Source organism: Selaginella moellendorffii, unplaced genomic scaffold, assembly GCF_000143415.4.
Source record: "Selaginella moellendorffii unplaced genomic scaffold, v1.0 SELMOscaffold_3, whole genome shotgun sequence".
In the NCBI taxonomy this organism is placed as follows: domain Eukaryota; kingdom Viridiplantae; phylum Streptophyta; class Lycopodiopsida; order Selaginellales; family Selaginellaceae; genus Selaginella; species Selaginella moellendorffii.
This window is the reverse complement of record NW_003314264.1, coordinates 1,342,278-1,360,472: the sequence shown is the minus strand read 5'-3', so window position 1 is coordinate 1,360,472 and position 18,195 is coordinate 1,342,278. Positions and strand designations below refer to the sequence as shown.

The following is an 18,195-nucleotide window of genomic DNA, read 5'->3' as shown; positions in this document are numbered from 1 at the left end:
CTCCACTGTCAATAGCAAGCATTGGATTACTTCAAGGCTTCACCTTCGGACCCGTGTACACGCCATTTTGGACAACAAAATCGTCCGGGGGTTTATATTCGACCAAGTAGACATAATTTTCGTCGTCGTAATCGTTGTTATCGTCGTGCATCTCAGCTGCGAAGGTCGAAAAAGCTGAGAAAAACAATGAAAGAGGTCAATTTGCGAAGACTTACCGGCCAAACTAGAGTACGGGAACGCTCGATAATATGTGCAGTGCCTACCGGTGGAAGGGCAGTATGGCGGTGCTAAAACGTCGAGGATGGCGCACGAGTTTATCGCAGTGAAGGCGTGAATGTTGCCTCCAGAATTGGGATACAAGACAACCGAGTCGCAGGGACCGGTCATGACTTGATCCAGAACTAGCTTCGCTAGTCTAGCTGCAAAAGGAAGGGAAGAAACGACCTTAGAACACTTGGAAGAGAAGAAGAGAGAAGAGAGAGAGAAGAGAGAACTTACGTTTTGATGGATCGGAGCACGGTTGCTTATCGACCCAGTCGTAAGATCTTACATGTAGTGTCCCATAGAGGAGTCTGCTAAACACAGTCATTCCCGGATGATCGTGGAGAGGAATTGCGGATGAGGTTGGCAGACAAAAAATCCCCATCTGTACTGCAAAGGAAAGAATCCCAGTTGATTCTCTTCGCGAGAGCAAAAAACGATTTTCTTTTGCGACTAAGGAAAAGGAGACGAGGAACTCACCGAGAAATTGCTGGACTCGTGGAGATGGAGATAAGAGATTGGCGGTGCCCAGCGAGCGGCCATGCTCGAGTGCCGCCCCCTCTGGCCGCCAAAGAATCCCAGGCCGCGATTGAGCTGATTCACCGATTCCTCGCTCAGTCCCACATCGGGGCAAGTGATGCCGTCTGCTCGGACCGATGCGGCATGCAAGGAAAGCCGTGAATTTGGAGAGTGCCCGGAGAGATTTCGAGGGAAAACGAGGATTTCCTTACCAAGAATGTGGCAGATCTTCCTCACGACCAGCGGCGATGGCGCGGCGGTGGCGGTGGCGGCGGAGGTGAGCGAAATCTTGCACGCCTCGTAGAGCTTCTGAACAGCGGCCATTTGGATTCTCCTCTCTCATTTAGCGCTTAAAGGAGAGCTCGCTCTAAACCCTAGTGCTGTCCAGAGAATATGCTCCTGCTTACGTGGCAACCGCCGTTAGAACCCTAAAGTTTATCGCCTTTGATCATTGGGATGGAGCCAACGGCGGCTTTGGTGTAAGCCTCATTCGTTTTGATTCGATCTATTCGTTTGGTTCGTTTGATTTTTTTCTAGCCATGGGAGCTTCCTCGGCTATGGAGCAGCCGATCCCTCGTGTTCTTCCAAGGCTTTTGTTCGTCGAGTCTATCATCCAAATTCGAGGTTCTCGCTGGGAATTCCAATCCAGTATAAAACGAGGAGAACTTCGCCTCTAAAGGTTCTTTTTCTCTGATCAGATTGTTGTCATGTTTGAGACGACTATGGATAATTTTCCAGATCTTCTGTAGTACCGTGGATGAGCAAATAACTCTTCAAGCAAGGTAATCACTCTAAATCAAGCCTCTTGGTTCTTATCCGTGATATTTTTAGTACCATGCACGAAACATATGATCTACTCGCTCACAGGCTGTTTGGAGCTTCTTCCGCGAAACCCGGCAGCAAGTAAGTTTTGGAGGGAACAAAGTTTCTGGGAGATCATTAAAATGGTTTCTGGGTGACAATGCCAATGTTTTTCTAGATACTTGGTTGGAATTGCTGGGCCTCCTGGAGCTGGAAAATCCACACTGGCGAACGAAGTCTCTGGCAGAGTGAATAAGTTGCATCAGGAGAGGAATCCGGGACTAGTATCCGAGATTGCAATCGCAGTTCCCATGGATGGATTTCATCTCTACAAGCACCAGCTTGATGCCATGGAGGTATGAAATTGCTTTAAATTAATGGGCCAACTCTTTTGTTTTCGTCGCCAGGATCCAGAGGAAGCCCATGCTCGAAGAGGCGGTGAGTTGAAAAAATAATAATATTTTTGAAAGTTCTTGTGTAATCCTCAATGTTTTTTGTTTCAGCTCCCTGGACATTCAATCCCTCGGGTCTGGTTGATTGTTTGAAAGCTTTGAGGAGTCAGGTAAAAAGTTTCTGAGATTTTTTTTTTCTTTTTTTCTTTTTCTTCTTTTTTACAATGTGAGGATGTTCCAGCAATGGGCATATTTCCCATCTTTTGATCATGGCGTTGGCGATCCTGTGGAGCAAGACATTTTGGTATCACCAAAGTAAGTATTTCTATTCTGTATGAGTTCACTCGAGCACGCCTTTAACCTTGTAGTTTTTCTTTTAATTATCAAGACATAAGGTTGTGCTTGTGGAAGGGAATTATCTTTTGCTTGAAGATGGCGAGTGGAAAGAACTAAAGAACTTGTTTGATGAACGATGGTAAGATTCGCCTTTCCATTTATCGTAGAGTTTAAAGCTTCGAAATTTCCAGGTTTATTTCGCTTGACCTTGACACGGCCATGAAAAGAGTGGAGCTTCGCCACATATCAACAGGCATGCGTTCGATCTATTCCAAAACTAATCGTGGTCATTTTTATTTTTATTTCTCTCTCTCTTACAGGGAAAACCAAAGAACATGCGAAGAACAGAGTAAGATCTCTGTAATTTTGTGGTTGAAGTGCTGATAGATTTTATTTTTTCTTGCAGGTGGAATACAATGATCGCCCAAACGCTGAATTGATTCTCACCACTAGAAAACATTCCAACCTTGTCATAAATTCATTGGATCATTCCCAGAAGAAAACTGGATAAAAGGTTCAACATTTGGAGTTTAAAGATTTAGGGTTCCAACGGCTCGTCACAGTCTAGGGTTCTTCGCAATCGCGATTCGCGGCTCCAGGTAGGGACACAATGTCGCAGGGATCCACTCCCTCCAGCTCCACTCCTGGGTCGCCATGCTCGGGATCGCCTCCACATCCCACCGCGCTTCCAGCATTTCTTGGCCAGTCCGTGATCCCGATCATGAACAAGCTCCAGGATATCTTCGCGCAGCTGGGCAGTCCCTCCACAGTGGATCTGCCGCAGGTAGCGGTGGTGGGGAGCCAGAGCAGCGGTAAATCCAGCGTCATGGAAGCGCTCGTCGGGCGAGATTTTCTTCCTCGGGGTCCCGACATTTGCACGCGGCGGCCACTTGTTTTGCAGCTTGTTCACGTCCAAAGAAAAATGGACGACCGCGAGTTCTCGGAGTGGGGGGAGTTTTTGCACCTCCCTGGACGGAGATTCACGGATTTCTCACACATTCGCAAGGAAATCCAGGTAAGCTTATCGTTGCGATGCGAGCTCATGAGATTTGTTTTCTTTTTTCTGTTTTGTTAGGCCGAGACAGAACGAGAACTTGGTGACAAGAAAGGAGTGTCCGACAAGCAAATCAGACTGAAAATCTTTTCGCCCAATGTTTTGAATATCACGCTGGTGGATCTCCCGGGGTTGACGAGAGTTCCAGTCGGTGATCAGCCTTCGGACATAGAAAGTCGCATCAGAGCAATGATCCTGTCGTATATCAAGCATGCGACGTGTATCATTCTTGCTGTCTCGCCCGCAAACACTGATCTTTCAAACTCAGACTCGCTCCAAATGGCCAAACTTGTCGATCCGGATGGTATGCTTTCAATCTTGTGTTTCATGGCTTGAGTAATGCTCCTTGATGACTTGTTAGGATCTAGAACGATTGGAGTCGTCACCAAGGTAGGTACTCATTTAACTTTTCGGATTCACCTCTGTTTGCAGCTAGATATAATGGATCGAGGGACTGATGCGCGGAGTATTCTTCTTGGAACGGTGATTCCACTTCGTCTAGGCTATGTTGGCGTGGTCAATCGAAGTCAAGAGGTCTTTCGCTCGCCATTCTTTTGTTTGAAAATTCTCATGAAGCATGGTTGCAGGATATTTATGCCAACAAACCGATCAAGGATGCTCTTGTTGCGGAAGAGCATTTTTTCCGAAGTTGAGCGGTGAGATTCATATTCATTGTTATCAATAACTCTTTACTTTTCAGGTGTACCAAAGCATTCTGGATAGATGTGGCATCCCTCAACTCGCGAAAAAGCTTAATCAAGTACGAACTTGAACCAGTTAAGGTTAACTTGAAGGCTCACGTCTTTCGTAGATTTTAGTGCAACATATCAAGACTGTTCTTCCCGAATTAAAGACAAGAATCAACACGCAAATGGTCGCATTGTTGAAAGAGCTTACAAGCTATGGTGAAGCAACAGACTCTAAAGTAAGTAAGCCGGCTTTAAATTTTTTTGTCACTACCTAATCGATTTTCGTTTCCAGTCCGGACAGGGGGCTATGCTGCTAAATGCTCTTACAAAATATTTTCATGGTATTTTCTGTAATGTTGAAATATCATTTTTAACTGCGTTTCTACAGTTTTTTCGTCGGTTATTGATGGTAAAAATCAGGAAATGTCGACCTCTGAACTCTCCGGTGGTGCTCGCATACACTACATTTTTCAATCCATTTTCGTTAAAAGTCTAGAGGTAAGATTAATGCACAAGGCTGGTCACTAATACCATTCTGCACTAGGAAGTTGATCCTTGTGATGATCTCACCGACGAAGACATTCGCACTGCTATTCAAAATGCCACGGGTCCAAAAATGATTCTCTTTGTCCCAGAAGTGAGTGAAGCTTCCGCTTTATTATTTGTGATGCTAGACCCATTATCCAGGTTCCTTTCGAAGTTCTTGTAAGAAGGCAGATTGAGCGATTGTTAGATCCTTGTCTGCAGTGTGCTCGTTTTATATATGACGAACTTGTGAAGGTAAGGCTCAGTGCTACTGTACCGGTACTGATGATCAATACTTCCAGATGTCACACAGATGTGAGACAAATGAATTGCAAAGGTTTCCTGTGTTGCGACGGCGAATAGAAGAGGCTGTATCTACATGTTTGCGTGAGGGGCTTACTCCAACTGAGACAATGATATCTCACCTTGTTGACATGGAGGTATTTTCTTCTTTGTTTGTACAAAATTGGTGATTTATTGTGGTTTCGTTCTCAGATGGATTATATTAACACCTCACATCCACGTTTTATCGGTGGTAGCAAGGCAGTAGAGACTGCCCTACAACAGCAACGTGGTTCTAAGGTACATGTATTCTGATAAATAGCATTAAATAGCATTGCTCTAGCGTCTATCCTGACAGGATGCGTTGGAGTGGAAGGAGTCTGGTGCAGATCGGCTTCCTAAGGTATTTTTGCTGCTGTGACTGTTTGCTTTGAGCTAAACTAGTAACTCAGAGTGCGCGTCCGACCACGGCTCAACATGACAAGCCTGCGGTTCCTTCAGGTAAGGTGGTAGGCAATCTGCTTGTCTTCTTACTTTGAAAATCCTCAGTCTCATCCAAAGGTACGGAAAGCTCGTCTACGTGGGGTATATCTTCTATATTCGGACATCATGAGAAAGCACAGAGCAAAGACCCAGTAATCGTGAAAGCGTTTCCCGAGCCATTACAAGACCTTGAAACAAAATATTCCACCATCATTCTCAAAGAGGTGTGCTCACTGTTTTCGATATTTCATGCATGAATGTTTACTCTGTCCAATGTAGCCGCCAGGTATTTTGAGAGCCACTGACGCTCAAACAGAGCAGGAAAGAGTCGAGGTTGCAGTGACGCGATTGTTGCTCAAGTCCTACTACGAAATTGTGAGGAAAAATATCCAAGATGCGGTACCCAAGGCAATCATGCATTTCCTGGTGAGCTTTTTTTTGTACCTTGCTGTTCTTCGCCTCATGCACGTTTGTAGGTTGGCCATGTCAAGCGTGAACTCCTCAATCTTCTGATTAAGAAACTGTACAGGTAATCAGAACTTCTTCCAAAGATGCAATTCAACTTTTTATGCGACAGGGAGGTTTTGTTCGAAGAAATGCTCCAAGAAAGAGACGACATTGCAAGCCGGCGGAAGCATTGCAGGGAAGTGTTGCGGGTGCTGCAGCAAGCGGTGGTGGTAAGTGTTTTGTCATGTTTCCTTTTCAGCTTGTTTGAGTTTTATTTCCTCGACCACAGACACTAGAAGACCTTCCAGTCGACGCGGACGCGCATTCCAGGCCCGGGCAGGCTCTGTTTCAAGACTCCACCGGCCTTCCAAAGCCTCAGGGAGTGTCGACATATCTAGTTCACGAAGGTGGCAGCGCAGCATTGCCAAGTTACTCACATCAGTCGCCGAGGCATGTCAAGGCTAAACAACGATCCCCTCTCTACTCGGACCAGCACCTCCAGCAGCAGCAGGTTTCGTATAGCAATGGGAGCTCCATGGCTGGATACTACGCTCCAACCGTCAAGAGCGTCTCCAGCTAATGTGCGTTTCTTTTGTTTGGAAATTTAACGATAATGGCGTGTCTCTCTTGAAAAACTTAAACAATGACGTGCTAATTTTGTGACAATCAAGTAGCAGTCTTTTAAACATATACCCACTCAGATCATTGTTTTCATCTCTGCGTATGCAACGAGATTAATTGCCTACCAGAATTAACAACAAGTGCATTTTGACGAATAATGTTTTCAGCCTATACACAACATGCATCTCATTTGTATGAGTTCGATCAAGGGAGGATAGTTTTCCATCAATCCAAGTAGTGATCATGGCTTCCATATCCCTGCTTCACATCTAGAATGTCACACCTGCGTCGCCAACTCCACAGCCCTGCTGGAAATCCCTCTCCAACATGATCTCCTGTCTTACGTGTACTACTACTTGCCATCACCAAAAGATCCAGAGCCCATTTCCAAGCTCAAGCTCTCCCCCACTCACGCCCTCTCGGACTACTATGTCTTTGCTTGTCTTGGGTGTTGAGCTGCTGCTCAATGGAGCAATCGTCCAAGCTCTGCCAGGCATCAAACCTGGCCTACCTACAGGCAAAAACCTTTTGTCCGCTACGACTATAAGATGATTCGTTTTGGCTGTGGTGGCATTACTCTTTGCCACCACAGCCACAAAGCCACTTCCTCGCATCGCACGAAAAAACGGGAATGGATCCAGCCAATCACACTTTGCCTTGTGTGTGAGACTGTAGCAGACAGCTACTCTGTGTCTCTTCCATGCTTGGTCGCCGATCCACCGGGGAATCGCTGTTTCCAGGCCGAGCTGTTCCAAGCCACCAATACAGGACACCGAGAAGTACCAGATCGTTGACGCAGCTTCCAGTTATCGCAAGAAGACCATCACCGTCAGCTCATCGGGAATTGGGTAGGTCCGTTTGGCTTCGGCCCGGCCAGCAGCTTCCTCTCGGCTCTCATCTGGAAGTCCGTCACCAGGCCCGGGAGCTGCCCGACGATGCCACTACGCGGTACATGTACCTGGTGTCTTGCAGGGGCCGTGCAGAGGCAACGAGCGATGCAAGGACCCCTAACCTTGCTGGGCATGCAAAACGCTACCTTTCTTGCCCGCTCTACTCAGACATGGCGGAACTTCCCTTGCAGGAAGGACGTGGATAGCGTTTCCGAAGTAGCTCATTGGGACTGGAGGAGAGGAACACGTTAGATTTACCGCAGCAGCAGTAGTGCAAGCCCAAGCCAGATCAGGTTTGGGAGCATTCACTTGACTATGTGAAACCATTGTGCTTTTGTTCAGTGATGGTGAAACTTCAACCGAAGGCATGCAAGCGCGCACCACCAACAAATTCATTGATAATGTAATGTTGGTCCATACTCTCAGATGAAATATAACATTTAATTGGTAGACATGTTGTACTTTGTACACAGTCGGCTGGAGCCCTGCAACGGCCTCCAGTTTGCATTTAACATGGACTACTATAGTGGCAGGGATGTGAATTGCACCACTATGCATGCACAAAAATCCCACTGATGTACTTTTTCAGAATTTAATTATATGAAACATTAATAAGATTTTTAATAGGAGAAAGTTATATAGGACATAGTCTAGTTTGGAATAGATATGTTTTTGAGTACTACAGTTGAAAAATAGAAGAGAAATCTGAAAAGGATCGAGATATTATAGAATAACCACCACAAGGTATACTTCATCTTCCACTCTAACCTCAGGTTTTTCCATTTAATCCATTCAATCAATAACACGATTGGTAAAAAAGAAATAACACATTGAGCTAATAAAACAATAAAATAACAAATAAAGAATTTCAATTATCAACCCTAATCACTAAATTTGTGATTTGACAGATATTAAAATTTCTGGTGTGAAAGATTATTTTAATGCTTCCCAGAATGTAAGAGTGTGAAATTTACTCTTTAAGAAGTCTGATTCTGGAATATTCACATGAGATCTGAACTGTTGATTTGCATCATAGCTAGGGTTAGCAGTGGATCTGAGCCCATGCCGGTGGATGGGCCGATTTTCAGCCTTGAAAGGCAAATAGAGGGAGTCGAGAAGCAAATATGTGAGGCTGAGGAGCAGCTCAAGGCAACAAATGATGCTGAGGAGGAGATGTACTGGCGGAAAAGGGAGAACCAGCTGAGGCAAAAGGAGAACCAGCTGAGGCTAAAGGAGAGCCAGCTGAGGGAAGAAAAGCTTATCTTACTCAAGGGTAGGCATTGGATTTTGGTCTTGACTTGTTCTTCCATCGCTGACAAATATTTTTTTTTGCAGCGCCTTCAGCTCCTACCACTGATTGTGGTAAGATTTACGATGTTCTCTGGTGAACTGACGAAGCGTTACTTGTGTGTTCATTGTGTTTGATCTTGATCAAGCAGATGTGCAAGGTATCTTGGACCATGTATGGAACGAGATACATGGAGAACTTCTTGAGCCAAGCGATTTGAAGGCCAGCTATCCAGACGTTTGCAAAGGGACGGTTCCCCAAGCTCCTGACAGTCGTAAACCTTGCCTTCTCTGGCATTGCCTCGAGGAGCCTTTTCGGGCCTCCAAATACATTCTGGATCAAGTGGATATAGCACGCCCTGGCCTGGTGGTCCTTTTCGATGTTTCCGGCTCTGGAAAAACTCGAACACTGTATGAGATTGCAGTGGACCGTTTGGCTCTGTATTTTGTTGGTGTTCCTATGGGACGGATTGGATCGGAGGGGTCTGCAGACTTGGATGCGCTGGTTAGTCGGCTAATGGTTCTGTATCCAGGAGACCAGTCAATTCCGATGCGCGTGACGCGGTGCTGCTTCAAAGCTGTTCTTCTCAGCAGATTCTTCATCCTAGACAAGTTGAAGGAGGTAGCAGGAAGCATGCCACCTCAGGTTTGGGCCAAGTACTGGTTGTTTAAGCAGGTTGGATTTGCGTTACTACCCTTCCATAATGACCCTTTCTACGTTCTAAGTGATAGACTACTCGAGTTAGTATCCAGTGACTGTGGGATCGAAGGGGTATTTGATCGTTTGATCGAGACACACAAGAGGGACTGGAGTGGGCCGATTATACTCGACGAATGCCAGGTGGTGCAGGACACCTTGGTGAATAGGTTTGATTCACCTACAGCTGGGTCAAGAACAAGATCTCTTTTGGATGTGTTTGTGCCGGCGTTGTTCGATGCTGGGTTTCGCACAAGCACGATCTACTATTCTGGTACAGGAGGAAGTATGGTTTCTGTTGCACGCAATATTTCTGCTACACTCAAACAGAGATTTTCAGTGGCAGTGTTCTGTCACTTTGGGGGATTTTATGAGGAGGCCGACCTGAAGGATTATGCTAGTCGGATCCTTAAAGATACATCACAGGTGGATTTTCACATGGTCTTCCAGTTATACAAGGGGCGGTATAGGTTTTTCGTTTCAGCATTAGAATCGTTTATTTCTGAAAAGCTACCGCTCAGCAAAGCAACTGCTTACTTTGTCGAATACGCCAACGAGGTTTCTACTAGAGAGTACAGGCCAATGGCAGTTAACACTTTGGGACGGAGTTCGCCTTTTCTTGACAGAACAGTCTACAGAAGTGTAAAAGACTTTTTTCGGAAGCATCCCCTGGCTCTCGAAAAACTGAGTCTTATACTCTTCCATCAGTTCTATGGATTGGATGCTGCCGTCAAGAACCCCAGCTTGAGTTTAATTCACTACGGACTAGCAAGGTTGGATGGCCGTCGGACGCTTGAAATGCAAGATTTGGAATCTTCGAAGGGAGGATTAGACACAGGGAACGTTCTACTGCGTATTGAGGAGCCTCTTGTTCTCCATTCTTTGTGGCACTATTTAACAGTTGGCGAACCAGCAGGCTTATCGAGTATAGCTGATACTGATTATAGCGGAATTGGGCACGGATACGAAATGATTGCAGTGGAGATGATTGCAAAAGCAATGGACGGGATGCAACCTGCAAATTTGATCTCTAGGTTTCTTCAAGATGGTGTGTACACGGTCACTTCACATAAGCTAGAGATTCCGGAAATCTACACCAGAAGAGCGAAGCTTGTGAAACCAAGGATCCACAGTGAACAAGTGGCGCAGATGAGACACGAGCATAGTAAAGGCTCGGATGTGCATGATGTCAACGCATCAAGATATACTTTGCAGGAGTACATCAATGCTGTCAAGGAGAGGGACGTCTTCCCATCCGTTCTATGGACAGGAGAATCCGGATTTGGGCCAGACGCCTTGTTTTTCCTAGACATGTCGGAGGGAGATGGAGATGATCAAGGACAAGTTTCAGAGACTGACCCTGCTTGCTCCACCTTGCAGCAGCAACACCCGATGACCCTTATTCCCGTTCTTGTGCAAGTTGAGACAAATAAGTCGCTTTACCAGGTAAGCAACATGTCATCTTTTTGATGTAATTTGACTTTTTTCTTTTATTGTAGGGTACTGTCAATAATGCTTTTTATAACTTGGATCTGAACAAGCTTTTCCAACACAAGAGTTCACTGACCCCAATTGAAGTTGCTGGTGCTAACTCCCTTCGAGAGTTAGCTCGTAATGGGTGTATTAAACTGGTGGTTTCTACAGACTTTGTCAATCTGAAGAAGCAGCTATGTAACCTCTATTTGAGGGACGAAGCATGCAGTAGTCAAATTTCTATTAGAAGAAGTGAAAAGAAGAATTTGGGCACAAAAGCCTTGTTTGGTGTTATCGGTAAAGATAACATCTTGGCTTTTGTTGATTCATGGCTGTTTGAGGCAATGTTTGTTCCTAAAGATGCAATTTGAGAAATTATTAAAAAACTGTAATTTGTACTTTCTGTTCTGGACAGACTTCTTGGGCCCCACCCTTAGTAGGGAGCCACATTGCCATTGCCATTGTGAAGGTCTTTTTTATCACTCATTTTTCACTGTATCTTTCCATGGTAATGGTTGATGTTGATTTCTATAACCATTCTGGGAATACTTGCTATAGCAATGGCCTTCCAGATTTCTGCTGCAATCAGAGATCAAGTTTGCTACTTTCTCTTATTTGGTCTTGAGGCTCACACCTGAAGCCACACAAGTGGCTTTTCAGGTTTTACAGCCACTATATATTGGAATTACAACATTTATGGCTAGACAATTTGCGTGCTTTAGATATTCTTTCCTTACTACTATGACAGTAGGAGGTTGATATTGCTAGTTTCCTTTTAATGGCCATGGGGGGTTGTGGGGGGTTTCAAATGTATAGTAGGGATAATAGGTAAGTTGGTTCTATGGCCGACTATTTAAGACATTAGTTTAGCTTTTGCTAAGTTGTATCGTTACTTATTCTACATTTGGCTTGGGTCTAAACCCAAAATCCATGCTACTTTAGTTGGTGGGGTACCCTTCTCCTTGTGTTATGGCACTATGCTGAAATTGTGCTAAACATCATCTAACACCATTTTGCATGGAAGTGCTGGATATGAGGAGTTGATGCTCGTGGGATTGAGAGAAACATTATAATACTGCAGTATTAGGCTTTTCCTCTTTTGACTCAACCTCAACCTCTTCTGTAGCATCTCTAGTAGGAGTTTCCTCCTCTTGATTCGCCGGTCTAAAGGTTTCAAAATCATTAGCACAATTTCTTTTCACCATATTACTAGTTGTATGTATGCCTTTATCAATAACTAAACATGCATATAATGTTTTTATCGAATGGTGCAATCTAACTAATCCTACATAGTTCACTTTGGAATTAGAAAATTCCTTGTGTATGTAACTTGAGTTAAAAATTATGACAAAAGTTGGATAGGAATCGTTGAGACAATTCTTTTAATACCAAATATAGTGCACTTAAATTTTAAGCCCAACTCCAAGTCTGTTGCACTACAAAATGAAGGTCTAGTACACTCTCAATCCCATGAGCATCAACTCCCCATATCTAGCACTTCCATGCAAAATGGTGTTAAACGATGTTTAGCACAATTTGTTGAGATGTTGAGATCGAGAATTTGTGAAACAAATTTGGCAAACTGGACTTACTAGATGTCAATCTCAACATTTAATATGATTCTCTTAGCAAACCAATAGTCTAAAACCCCTTTAATACCATATGTAAATTCATAAATTTGGACTTCTTGAGATCAATACTATTTATGCTCAACCCCAGGTAGCTCAACACCTTTAACTAATTGTAAAAAGAGGTGCATTGTTGTTTATGGGCCCTTTCCTTCTATATTTAAACCCTTATAATTCATATCTTGAATCATTTTCTTTGGTTTTTTGGTTAGTTCTTTTGAGGGATTAAGGACTCTATTGAGGGATTGTATGAAGAACACCTTACAGGAGTCATATGCATAGGTAGTAACACAAGTAATTGAGTTCAAACTTTGAGAATGCTTCTATGAGATAGAGATTCCTAAGGTGAACAAGGTAGTGAAATCTACGGACCAGTCGAAGAATGTGGAAGATACTGCTGCAGAAAATTTATATAAGGAGGTCAAGAGCTTGACCACGACCCTCACACAAGAAATAAAAAGCCCAACTCAAAATAGACCACTAAATGGTGGCCTTTAGTGAAAAAGTGGCAAATCAAGGCTAAAGCAATAGGCAAGGTAAATGTTTCAAGAGTGAAGGGGATCATTGGGCTAAGGATTGCCCCCTTAACCAAAGGAATTCAACTATTAATATGGTCATGACCGAGGAGCTTAATGAGGCTAGCAATATAGAGTTGGAAGAGACAGATGAGCTAGATTCTGAGCACAACAATGAAGAGGAGGATCTGCAATTGTATGTGATTCACACTCAAGAACTACAATGGAGACTAGAAAAACATAATAAGAGGATTGTAGTTGAGAAGGCTAAGGCCATGGAAGAAGGGATAAGACCACCTCCGAAGGAGCCGAAGACTGAAACCTAAGAGATAACAAAGTATATAAAAGAATCTCTTGTACAATTTTAGCTCCAACAAATCCTCACTACTAATGATTGCTAGAGGGCCATGAGATTACTTGCAAAATAAGTGGATGAAGATTGGTGTAAAGCTAAGATTGATTGGAAGAAGAATCAAAGTGAAAAAATTGGTGCTTTTGGCATGTTCAAGAACAATCATCCAGGACAACCTCATGCAAATATGAAAATAGTGATTTGTGGCCAAAAGATTGAGGTGTTGCTAGATTCTGGTGCTAATCAATCGGTCCTTAACTATGAGGTTGTAAAGCACCTCAAGCTAGAGCATCTAGTGGAGCTCAAATCAGCGCAATGGTTATTGGGGTGAGTATGCAACCCTGGGGTTCATTTGGGATTTGCCAATTCAGATTGGGACCAAAGAGATCTATGGTTATCAACCACCAAGATTGTTACTTCATGCTATTTGGGTTGGACTCCTAAATGGGTACTTGAAGTGAGTGTGGGCAATGTTACTGAAAGTGATTGGTGATGTATTTGTGAGTATAGATTATATGGAATGTGTGGAGTAAAGTAATAATAAGGTAAAGGCCAAAGAACTTGGAACATAGTCTGAGCCAAGTGAGGAATTGCCGTACAAATAGCAATGCAGCCTAAGCTTGAAATCCAAGGCAAGAGCCATGGTTCAATGGAGAAACACCCTCAATAGAAACTATAAAAGTAAAGTGAAAGAAAAGAAGCAAATGAAAAAAAGGAAAAGAGGGATACCTCACTAGATGAAATGTTTAAAGTGAGAGTGGTTGTGAGTGTGTGGGAGCTCACGTTTGTTAGCATTTGCTAGCATATATGCTCCACCTCCAATGTGTTGCTGGACAAAGTAAAGGCCAATCCAACAAGGAGAGACAACAAGCAATATATATTTTGCTTTATATAAACTTTGTTGTAGATGGTTGATATGCCTATTGGAGAGGTATTGCCTCAACCCATTTTGTGAAGTAGTTCATTGCACAGCGATATATTGCTGTTTTTTTGAGCTCCCCATACAAATGGAACATTATGTTATAGTAGAGCTATCAGAGGCCATGAATGTGCAACATATTTATGGAGGAAATGGCAAACCATTTGCCCAAGAAAGCCATGAATCTGCTTCAAGTTTGTTAGCAAGGGCTGATCTAAAATTTGGCTGTTTGGGGCTTCATCCCATCTTATGAGACATCAAAGTTTAGCAACCAACCTTCAATCACCCCAAAACACTTTGCCAAGTTCAAAGAAAACTTGTGTTGCGGGCAGCAAGTAAAAACCTGCTCCCAGTGCAAAAGGTGGCCATCAAAAGAGTTGGAGGCTATGCATAAATCATCCATGTACGCCCTCAAGGCCTCTACAATCAAGTTGTGAAAGGTGTGGACTAGAGTTTAGTGTCACATAAGCCAAATGATAGGACATTGTAAGCAAAGACAACCCAAGGTGTCTAGAAGACTATAAGATCTCGATAATTAGGATGGATGAAGATTTGGTTGTACCCTGAAAAACCATCTATGAAAGAGTAGTAACATTGTCTGGCCATCTCATCCACAAATTAGAAGTCACTCAATCTCTAACTTCACCTCCAAGTGAGCTATTAGGCTAAAACACCACATTTGTTGATAGATTAGTTTTGTTGACTCAAAAAGCACTATGCTGTCCATCATTGTGTCCATAGGGACTCCTAGAAGCTAGCTATAGTCCCAAGGAAACATGTCTTTGAAACAGTGAAGAAGATCCAAGAGCTTTGCTCATTTGTTATAATGTGGTGATGAAGACTAGGTCCTTGTCATTGCTAAAGAAAATGGCATGACACTTGGAGTCCAGAGGAACCTTGGGCTTAGTGCTTTTTTATAAAATTTTCTTAGATTGAATTAAAGGTAATGTGGATGTAAGCCTAAGGAATGACTCTCAGCCAAAATGCAAATTTCAAGACAACCAATTTCCTCTTACTTACAAATTCATATAAATTTATCTCAATATAAATTTTTATAACCCAATAATATGCTTAAGCATTAAATATTATACTCATATATCCAATGTGAAGCCAAAAAATTAACAAAAAAAGTGATATAAAAGATCAAACCTTAAAGAAAATTCCTCATCACTTAATATAACAATATGACTTTCACTAACACAAGTGGTAGCAATGTCAATACCCCAACTACGCACTTCCATCATCTAACAATCTACTCCAAGTGTTAATAGATCCACTAACAAGCTATAGCAAATGAATGCTATAATTTTTTTTCAAACTTTCAATAGGTAACTCTCAAGGAAATAAATACTAATATTAACTTGAATCACTTTCAAGAACCCAGTCAAAGTTACTATAATGCTACTTTTGCAAGTAGACTAACTTCACTATCAACCACTTTAGGGTTGATTATTGTTTCATTAAGCAACTTTGTAAACACATTGTTCATAATCACATAGATCTATATTAACTATGTATTATAATTATAATTATATTAAAAATTATTATCACATAATATAATGACTTGATCATCAATCAAGTTTTGAAACCACCCAATTTCAGAGGTATGTGGGACTATCAGGTTTTGGAAGATTGAGTCTACGATATGGAAAACTATTTTAGGGGCAAATATAGATGATCGTATGAAAGTTGTGTATATGCAGTCCTTTCTCATCAATCATGCTAAAACTTGGTGGCGCTAGGTGTGTGCTGAAAAAGGGCAGATTAAAAGTTGGACTAAGATGTGGTCTCATATTCGTAAAGAATACTTACCGGACAATCTTAGTCTAAAACTTCATGCGGAGTTGTGGCAATTAAAGCAGCAAGAGGACCTTATGCATTATGTTAATGCGTTTGCTTACTATTTCTGATCACCTTATTTGTTCCTAGAGTTCTTATTCTTGTCTAAGGTACTAAACCCTTTATTCCTTCTTTATAGCAACTTGTAAAACCTGCTCCTAGTAGAATAGGTAGTGTGGGTTATTGCTTCCATTGTGGAAAGATAGGGCATAGGTCCTTGGAATTTCTTAACAAATATAAGACAAAGACTTGTATTAATGTCATAAGGGAAGATGGTGGTGGTGAAGCTGAAGGGATTGATGAGTTGGTCAATATAGATTATGAGGAAAAGGAGGTGAGTTACTTCCGTTACTTTCCTCAAGATTTTCTCATAGTCAATGCAAACATTGATTCGTTGATGCATCTGGTAACCTTTGTCTACGGACACTAAATCTGAGTGATAATTGACATAAGAGCTATGCACAGCATAATATCCGAAAACTTAATAAAGTTGTTAGGATTGAATACACTTCCGGTTTGCGGAAGGTGGGCAAGTAGCTAGAAGATTTGTGAGTGATGTTCTAATAAAAATATCCAAGTGGAAAGAAAAATTAAACTTGGTAATGTTGAAGATACCAGATTTTTAGATGGTGTTTGGTATGGATTTCTTCATAAATATATAAAAGGGATTTATGGTGCTGAACAAAGTTGCATCACGTTGAGGTCAAAAGAATGTCCTAATGTGTCCTTCCATTTGTAAAAGCACTTTTCAAAGGCTAAGTTCATGACTGCAAGAGCCACTCAAAAAGCAACTAAGGGACGTCAAACCTTTTGGGTTCAAGTGTATGCTATTGCCCAGCCTGCACACATCGTTAAGGATAAGATGCTTATAATGATTGAGTTGGCACTTAGCAAGCTTAAGGAGTAGTACTGGAAGCTAAGGGTGATGGTGACTCAATTCAATCGGTGATGAGGTTGATCCTATACCAAAGGAAATATTGAAGTTGTTGGAGGAGAATGAGGATAGAATGAAAATTTGCCACCAGAACTACCTCCTAGCTATGAGGTTAGTCATTAGATTGAGATTGTTTTAAGTTCTTAACCACCTATGAAGACTCTATATTGTTTGAACATTCTAAACTCAAGAAGAAACTCACGGAAAGGTCATATCTGACTAGCCTTTAAGTTGGTCAAACAAGTCATCAATGAGAGGTAAAGGATAATTGTTTTTTATTGTGATTTTGTTGAGTGCTTGATAATCAATACACATCCTTTTGGTACTATCCTTTTTCATAACAAAAAGGACCGATGCTCCATAAGATGACTTGCTTAAGTATTTTATATGATTTGATTTATGGTCTGGGTATCATCAGATACGAGTGGCAGATTAGAATGTGGAGAAGACAACCTTTAAGACTTAATACAGATCCTATAAGTTCCTTCTCATGCCATTTGGGTTATATAATGCTCTAACAACATTTAACAAGATGATGGATAGAATATTCAAAGATTATTTGGACACATTTGTTATTCTATATATTGACGATATTCTAGTTTTCAGTGAAACATTGGAGGATCATTTGAAACACTTGGAGTTGGTGTTTCAAAAGTTGCGTGAACACAAACTGTATACTAAAGAAAGTAAATATGCTTTTAGACAATTGTGTGTGAATTTTCTTGGGCATATAGTCGGTGGTGGTGTAATTGAGGTAGATCCAAAGAAGGTGGAAGTGATGAAGTTTTAGGAAGTCCCAACCATTGTATTAGATGTTCATTCCTTTGTTGGTTTGGTGGGAAATTGTCACAAGTTTATTCGCAATTTTGCAAGTATTGCTCTTCTGTTGATTGAGTTAACAAAGAGTAGTATACTGTTTCATTAGACACCAGTTTATTAGTGTGTTTTTGTATGGTTAAAGGAGATCTTGATTATGGTTCCTGTTCTTAGGATCTTAGATTTTGATAAACCCTTTGAAGTGCATTATGATGCATCTGGCTATGTTATACGTGCAGTATTGTAGCAAGATTGCAATAATATGGTTAGTGTTATGCTAAGCAACACAATTATCCCATTGTATTTTATTCCAAGAAATTGGATGAAACCCAATGAAGATGGCCAACGCATGAGAAAGAAATATTTGCTATAGTGTTAGCATTGGAACACTAGAGACACTATTTGGGTGGACATACCAAGGTTTATATAGATAAC

General features: G+C 42.0%; 3 protein-coding genes and 1 pseudogene across 3 annotated transcripts; 3 read left to right on the top strand and 1 right to left on the bottom strand.

The window, feature by feature from the left end:
- Window position 1: 1 nt before the first annotated feature.
- Window positions 2–1,178, bottom strand: LOC9655131 (plant cysteine oxidase 3). Its single transcript, XM_002963173.2, has 5 exons — window positions 993–1,178; window positions 742–905; window positions 499–646; window positions 216–419; window positions 2–156 (listed from the first exon to the last, which is right to left on the bottom strand). The coding sequence occupies exons 1-5, from the start codon at window positions 1,102–1,104 to the stop codon at window positions 32–34; spliced, it is 753 nt and encodes a 250-aa protein (XP_002963219.2). The 5' UTR covers window positions 1,105–1,178; the 3' UTR covers window positions 2–31.
- On the top strand, window positions 1,137–2,841 carry LOC112343563 (putative uridine kinase C227.14). Its single transcript, XM_024667232.1, has 12 exons — window positions 1,137–1,259; window positions 1,318–1,459; window positions 1,519–1,562; window positions 1,612–1,683; window positions 1,760–1,937; window positions 1,989–2,019; window positions 2,085–2,143; window positions 2,215–2,288; window positions 2,362–2,448; window positions 2,501–2,562; window positions 2,630–2,658; window positions 2,716–2,841. The coding sequence occupies exons 1-12, from the start codon at window positions 1,237–1,239 to the stop codon at window positions 2,818–2,820; spliced, it is 906 nt and encodes a 301-aa protein (XP_024523000.1). The 5' UTR covers window positions 1,137–1,236; the 3' UTR covers window positions 2,821–2,841.
- Window positions 2,842–2,861: 20 nt separating this feature from the next.
- LOC9655130 lies at window positions 2,862–6,455 on the top strand (annotated as a pseudogene).
- A 1,767-nt stretch (window positions 6,456–8,222) lies between these two features.
- On the top strand, window positions 8,223–11,149 carry LOC9643429. The gene is made up of 4 exons (XM_002963554.2): window positions 8,223–8,573; window positions 8,636–8,662; window positions 8,740–10,730; window positions 10,784–11,149. The coding sequence occupies exons 1-4, from the start codon at window positions 8,306–8,308 to the stop codon at window positions 11,126–11,128; spliced, it is 2,631 nt and encodes an 876-aa protein (XP_002963600.2). The 5' UTR covers window positions 8,223–8,305; the 3' UTR covers window positions 11,129–11,149.
- The last annotated feature ends 7,046 nt before the right edge of the window (window positions 11,150–18,195 follow it).

Bases quoted from the DNA above. Each gene is read 5' to 3' on its own strand.
- LOC9655131 (XM_002963173.2), bottom strand. From the start codon at position 1,104: ATGGCCGCTGTTCAGAAGCTCTACGAGGCGTGCAAGATTTCGCTCACC. The intron at 906-992 runs GTAAGGAAATCC...CGGTCCGAGCAG, and splicing joins GAAGATCTGCCACATTCTTG to ACGGCATCACTTGCCCCGAT. The intron at 157-215 runs GTAAGTCTTCGC...CGACCTTCGCAG, and splicing joins CCCGTACTCTAGTTTGGCCG to CTGAGATGCACGACGATAAC.
- LOC9643429 (XM_002963554.2), top strand. From the start codon at position 8,306: ATGAGATCTGAACTGTTGATTTGCATCATAGCTAGGGTTAGCAGTGGA. The intron at 8,574-8,635 runs GTAGGCATTGGA...TTTTTTTTGCAG, and splicing joins AAAGCTTATCTTACTCAAGG to CGCCTTCAGCTCCTACCACT. The intron at 10,731-10,783 runs GTAAGCAACATG...CTTTTATTGTAG, and splicing joins CAAATAAGTCGCTTTACCAG to GGTACTGTCAATAATGCTTT.
- LOC112343563 (XM_024667232.1), top strand. From the start codon at position 1,237: ATGGAGCCAACGGCGGCTTTGGT. The intron at 1,460-1,518 runs GTTCTTTTTCTC...ATAATTTTCCAG, and splicing joins GGAGAACTTCGCCTCTAAAG to ATCTTCTGTAGTACCGTGGA. The intron at 2,289-2,361 runs GTAAGTATTTCT...TTAATTATCAAG, and splicing joins GACATTTTGGTATCACCAAA to ACATAAGGTTGTGCTTGTGG.